This window comes from Protobothrops mucrosquamatus, unplaced genomic scaffold (assembly GCF_001527695.2).
Source record: "Protobothrops mucrosquamatus isolate PMUCROS unplaced genomic scaffold, P.Mucros_1.0 scaffold6356, whole genome shotgun sequence".
Classification (NCBI taxonomy): Eukaryota; Metazoa; Chordata; class Lepidosauria; order Squamata; family Viperidae; genus Protobothrops; species Protobothrops mucrosquamatus.
In genome coordinates, this window is record NW_015392183.1 from 16,382 (window position 1) to 23,331 (window position 6,950).

The window sequence follows — 6,950 nt, forward strand, 5'->3', positions numbered from 1 at the left end:
TCATACCTTTTTGTGCACCAAGAGACACAAAAGGATTTGAATGGAAGGCTCAATTTCTTCCCTCATCTCCAAGTCACGGGCTATTAGGGACAGACTTTACTGTTAAGGTAACTATTACAGTGATTATTATAGGGTTATCTATCTGGGATGTGAAAATCCAGATGACTCCCACTCCCCCCACAAAAAACATTAAACCTATGTACTTAAAGAGGTCCACAAGACAGGGACTTCAGAAAGCACTGGTCAATAGGCAGAGGCTCTAAGAAAAGTCAGGAGTCTGGTTTCTTTCTTGCAATCCAAGCCAAAGTAACCGTGAAGGATAGTTCTAGAATCTGGGTGCAGTAGCATAAAATGGCTAATCAATATCAAGAAGATCCCGTACTTGACTACATTGTTCACCACACCAACAGTGAAGCATGCTACATCATATCCTTAGCCCAAACTGTGCCAAGAGGAGAAAGAAAATGATAATTCAAACATGAAAGAGCTAAAGGCAGTCTTAAGGTGCTTTAAATATGGCCTGGAGATGAGACAAGATCAACACTGTAAAGACACACCATATAAAAATGGTTATTGGGGCATGTTCTTGCTGAAGTGATGGTGATGTGAGAATGAAAGCAGAATACTGACTGAAAATCTTCAAAGCCATATAAACTCCCTTCCTTGGTACTTACATTGCTCCACTTCATGCACTATAACAGCAAATTGTTCATTTTCCAGGACATGTGAAAGCTTTCCCAGGGTGTCATCCAGATTAATCTGTGTATCCCAAATAATCAAGTGAATCAAATGGTTACTAGGAGCCCAAGATCAAGTTCATCATTTCAAATTCCTCCCACGTATTGTCCTGTTGTAAACTAAATCCTACATGGGCAATCTGTGCTTATTCAGAGTCATTTTGCAGCAGCAGCAATGCCTATCACTTCCCTACTTTCCTGAAAAAGGAGGAAAATGGTGCAAATTGCACAGAGAACCCAATTTATATGAAGTTCTAGTGATGAAATTCTCAAAATCAAGGAAAGATCCTGTCTTGAAATCTAATTCACATCCTACATGCTCATGTGTGTCCTCTGTATCCCTAAACGCATGTACTTCAACTATATTTGCACATGCTTACTCAGGCTTATATTTTAGAGTTTTGTTTGTTTCTTCATATCTTATGTGTTTTTCTACTTGTTCTTTTTTGTATTCAGTTAATAAAAGCATTTTTAAAACTGTGGGTACTGTATTCTGTATTTATAATACTTCTATGTCACTATGAACCATCTTAAAAATCCATCAAGTAAAGGAATAAGATGCGTGAAAGTCTTTTTTCACGTCCAGAGAACACATTTTTTAAAGAATTCTCAAGAAAAGAGATGTATCTTAATTTTCCTGCTAATATGTGAAAAGTGTTGTTATGTAATAGGTGGAATACCCTCTTCCCTTACCTTTGGCCTTGTCTCACTTGCAATTTACAGCAATGTTTTGTAATCCTTTGGTTCACTCTTAAGTTACATAATACTTGAACACCAAAACCATTTTTTTCTGTAAACTGACAGGATTTAACAACTACAGGAACAAAAACCTGCATCATCGCCTATTTTAAAAATGGTGAGCTCAGGTAACCTGCTGCAGTATACAACCAGAGGTGTGACTTGAGCATGTGAGAAGGAAGAGCTCAACAAATCCTGAGGTTAACATATTTGGTAAGCAAGGCCCCATAAGCACAAGATGAAGGCCACAAACTGAATCCATTTTTTTACAACAACTTAGTGGTATATCACATTACTTATGAGGTAAAGCCCTTTCTCTCCCGTAACCTCTTTGGCTCTCAAACTATATCCATAATTTCTGCCTCTTCTTTGTTCTGTTCATTTTATGGATGATGCATTATGAATTTTTCAACAAGGTAAAGATAAATACCTTTGAAAATTGTTGATAAGTGACTTTTATGACTGGGTCTAAGAACTGTGCATCTCCTGCCAGGATTGAGGAGAGGATGTTGGTAATAGTTACAATTCCCAAGATGATGCTTTCAAGAAAACAAACATTTTTTTTTACATTCAGACATGGAAAGAGACAAAATGGAATCCTACCAAATCCTCCATGTGCAGGGACTGAGTCCATATTGAGTCTAGCATTCTTAGTATCTGTTTAAGGTTCCTCTTAATTAAGGGAATAATGGACAATCCTTTCCTGCTTTAGGCCATAAAATATTATGAAATATTATCTCAAAGGGAAGTAACTGCTGAAACATAGCCCCCAGTTGGTAGCCCCCTGCCCCCAAACATTGTGCTATTAGTAGTTGGGGGTACTTTTTAAAAAACATTTGCTTCCCCAGAAGTTGTTAAATGATTACATTGATCTTCTTCAAGATGTAATAGTTATTTTGCTCCATAAAGTTCTAAAATAAGTTTTAAAATGGACCCTTGGCAAAACAAAGGACCACCCCTCCCAATAGCAGTTGCACCCCATCCCCATGCTAAAAAGAAACTTACCCTGTTTCTGCCACGACCGGTGCTTGACTGCATGACTTTTCTTGTAGGATTTCAACTGCTTTTTGACAGCTCACATCGGAGAGAAGAATCAGAGGAGCAGAAAGATTCAGCTTCTGGACTTTAATATTCCACCACCTATCAGACAAAAAAGAGTAGTATATATTGTTACTCCTCTGCAGTCAGAATCTGTTCTGGTCTTCCCTGAATATCGTTCTATGTACTCAACTTAAAGAAAGAAGCCTGAGATAGTTGTAAGGGATTTATTTAATTAATTTAGAAATAAGATAAAAGATTTGTTCTTAGCTAGAATACCATTTCCTGTAAAGATAACTCCTGTTTTTCTTTTCAAAGTGTGCCTCTTTATAAGAAGTAATATAAAACATTCATCATTGTAACTATAGTTAATTAAAACACACAAACACACATATAAATCCACATAGTTTACTACAAGTATACAAGGCAAGTCACACACAAAAACCAGGAATTGCAATACAAATAGGAAAAAATCACAACTATCAGTGTAGCCTGGATGACACTCCTCCTAAATAATGCCAGCAGATTTCATAAAAATTGCCCAAACTGGAAGAGGTCCTCATAAATTAACTGTATTTAAATGATTTCCATTCTTAGAAGCAATACAGATACGAAAAGAAATTTGGAAGGGGACATTTAAGCTATCAAATCTAATCTTCTGCTCTGTGCAAAAATACACATTAAAGTATATTTGACAGGCTGCTGTCTAGCCTCTCCTTAAACACATCCCAATGCTTAGCACCTCTCTGTGTAATTGGTTTCAATACAGAAGGGGATTTTTTAAAATATAACATTCAGTTGAAATTTCCTCTCTATTACTTAATCCATTATTCTGCATTATAAAGGGCAGTCTTTATGATTCACTATTTGATTTCTTCCTTTTCAGTTTAATTTTTTTCTAAGGATTATATTTAATTAAGTCATTCTGTTGATAGAGGCCATCTCCTCATTGGAACAGAATGAGCATTGAAGGACTGGGAAGGTCAATTGGATTTCCACTGTGCTGAGAATAAAAATCATTTGATATAGCCCTGTATTGGGTGATGGTGGTGGGAAAACAGGACAAGTGCATTGAACTTACCAAGGATAATGTTCCTGAACATCTTTTAGAAATCCATTCTGGGCCATCCATTTGTCATTCAAAAACTTAGACCTGGAAACAATGAAAAAAGAATGAAGGTGCTGTGTTAAGCCTAGAGGTGTCCTAATTCAGGGGATCAAAACAAGAACCTGGCATCACAATCTAAACCCTGCTCCTTTTGTACACGTGTATGATGTCAACACTGCTACAAAGGGAGCCCAGCTTACATTTAACACCATATTTGTCATCTTGGCTGTTTTGATGCTTCCTTGCTGATACTCTGCATCTATTACTGAACCAATTATATAACTACATTTAAAATCTTTAAACTACAATACTCTTTAAAATTAGGTTCCAACCAGTAAATTAACTATTGCTGGGGTGGGGAGGGAACAAGGTAGAATGCATTTTTGGAGGCAACTGTGGAATGATTTATTAAGAAGTTGGTGGTAAAGTTGAAAACATGTATAAAATAAAAGCTGGCCTTATTGTTAGGCAACTTTAACTTTGATATTATAAGCCGCCCAGGGTTAACCTGTGGTAAGATGGGCAGCCAATAAATTTTATAAATAAATAAATTTACTAAATAAACAGTCAGCTAATTGGGGATGTGATACGAAGGCAGGAGTTACTTGCTTTATGTATTATTTTATTTTTACTCCTAGTAAGAGGGCACTTCTGGATTTAATGCATTTGACTTGAACAAACACTATTTTTCCGTTTTATTTATTTATTTAAAATACTTATATAGCCATCCATCTTCAAAATAACTCTGGGTGGCTTTAGCCAATAACACAGTGTTTTGGGGGTGAAGATTCGTTCTCCGAGCTTGTGGGTTGGTTTCCGAACATTTCATTACAGGCTAGGTAACATTGTCAGCAGAGTTTAGGGGATGTCAGTGTCAGTGTTCTGTTTATAAGGCTTCAGGTGTGGGTGTGTCAAGTGAGGGTGTTGTGATGGCCCACGACTGCTGTGCCAAATCTGCTATGAATCATATTGTGAAGTATGCAGACGACATAGTAGTGGTGGGTCTTATCTGGGATGACAATGAAGATACTTATAGGGAAGAGGTGAAGGTACAATAAAAGTAAATTGGTTCTGAATGTTGATAAAACAACATTGTAGATTTTAGAAAGAGCATAGTCATACTCCACTCAATATCAAGGATGGAGCTGTAGAAGTAGTCAATAGTATCTGGGAGTGCAGATAATTAACAATAACTAACAATCTGAATTGGTCTCTCCACACATCATCCCTGGCCACTTTTTACAGAAGCACGATTGAGAGCATTTTAACAAACTGCATCACTATCTGGTTTGGTGGCAGCAGTGCCTCAGATAGAAAGTCCATACAGAAGGTGGTAAGGACAGCTGAGAAAATCATAGGAAGCTCACTTCCTGGTATTCAGAATGCTGCTTATAAGTGCTATGTGCTTAGAGCTCAAAGCATTGTTAGAGACCCCACACATTCACTTTATGATCTGTTGCTCCCCTCTGGGAGGAAGTTTCAAAGTATTTCTAGTTTTGTTCCCAATGCCATCCATCTAGTAAATTTGCAAGGTTCTTTTTTCTTGCCATGCACACGTATACATAATCTGAACTAGCCTGGGTTGTTTCTCTGTGTCATATAATATATGTGGGTATATGCATAGTTCTGTATTTATTTTTTATGTTTGTCATATTTAGATAGTGTATATTGGAAGTGGTGACCCTTTGAGAGCTGTATGCAACAAAATTTCATTTTAATGTATGCTGATTAGTGTACATTCAAAGTGACAATAAAGTTATTATTCTATTCTATTCTATTCATAAGGTGTGTGTCATCAGTGAGTGTTTTGGGTTGGTTTTGTTTAATATGACTCAGCTACAAACAGTATTTGTCAAGGAAAGAGGGAGAATGAAGTCAAATACCGCCTTTACTGAGACATCATTGTTACAGTTACAAACCAACCTCTGAAATACTATAAATCAGATATTTTAATGCAAACTTTTGGGTACATTTGCTATTAGTAATACTATTAGGAATTAGAAAACCTTACTGCAAATCTTAGAGATCTACCAACAAATCCAATCTATCCATAACCTCTTGATGACATAGAATCCTTGGTATCAGTGGCTTTTTTCATATTTTAGAATCAGAAATAGCTGCTAATATCACACCTTTCTCTAAAGTCTCCTTGAAATTAAAAGGAATCCTCTCCTTAAAGCCAAGCAGAGGTCTCTTCCTCTCCCAGAAAATCCACATCCTGCGTAGTGCAATTGGATCCCTTCATGCCTCTCTGTACAAAGAGAAAGGGGCAATCCCTTTCTCCATGCATAGAGAGTCATGGGGCAATTTGAAGAAAGGAAGGAAAGGATCCAATCTCTTTTCTCAGAAGTGTGAGGTTTCAAGAAAAGGGTGGAATTCAGCAAGGATCTTTAGGCATTCTTTTGGCAGGCAGTTTAGTTAATGTGGGCAATCCCTTTCACATAGAAATGAATGTGTTATAAAGCAATGAAAAGCCATTCTCTTACATGTAGTTCCTCACAGAGTCAGGTAAGAGGACAACACAACGCTGACCTTCTTTTAGTTGCTTGGCAGCTTTCACAGCTGCAGACATTGCACTGCCTGCACTGCCTCCTATTATAGAAGCCAGATGATACACACATTACTCAACAAGGAAAAGAAAACAAGGAAAAGTAATAGCAAAACACTGAACATAAAGAGAGTAAAGGAATGTGAACCTGGGCCTTGTAAAATTTCCATTTTTTTAAAATATTGATGCTTACTCATTGTTATGCCTGCAGTATTTAGAACCTTGTCAAAGCAATCTTGATTTTACATCAGTAAACTGAATTCCATAAACGTAGCCTTGCCTGTTTAACCATGTTTTAATAGCAAAAGTTCATGATGGGTAGTACTGCATTGAGTAAGTACTTTTTCTATTCTGACATGATATTGTTATATCGATCTAAGAATCCAGCAGTGGAGATTTGTGGATGCTGAATCTCTTTCCTAGGCTAGAATAAGCAGAATTGTTCAAATCCTAACATTGTGGGACTCAGTTCTGGTTTGCATGTGATTCCATTTAAAAACTTCCCTGAATAAGAAAATAATAAACAGTTTTCATATCTAGTATATATTTTAATCAAAAGTTTGTAAAAATGATGGGCATTACTTTAATAATAAACTTTATTACGGTCATAGACCAGCAATAGCCATCACTTTTTACAATATATTAAATAATAATAATAATAGTAAAAATAGTACTAACATTAATAGTAAATAATAACATCCCTGTTAAGAAAATACATGTTCTCAAAATGTTAGGATCACTCCCTAGTTTACGTGAGTGGATAGCCGATTAATGTGTGAGT

At 36.5% G+C, this 6,950-nt stretch overlaps 1 protein-coding gene across 1 annotated transcript in view; it reads right to left on the bottom strand.

Annotated features, from left to right (window-relative positions):
- Positions 1 to 6,950, bottom strand: part of LOC107300199 (cystathionine beta-synthase-like) — a gene marked incomplete at its 5' end in the record, with an annotated part of 11,275 nt that continues 4,325 nt past the window's right edge. The window contains 6 exons of the mRNA XM_015829538.1: positions 1 to 80; positions 675 to 759; positions 1,906 to 2,014; positions 2,481 to 2,615; positions 3,595 to 3,666; positions 6,108 to 6,213. Of these exons, the coding sequence (XP_015685024.1) occupies positions 1 to 80; positions 675 to 759; positions 1,906 to 2,014; positions 2,481 to 2,615; positions 3,595 to 3,666; positions 6,108 to 6,213 (587 nt within the window). The remainder of the gene's footprint in view (positions 81 to 674; positions 760 to 1,905; positions 2,015 to 2,480; positions 2,616 to 3,594; positions 3,667 to 6,107; positions 6,214 to 6,950) is intronic.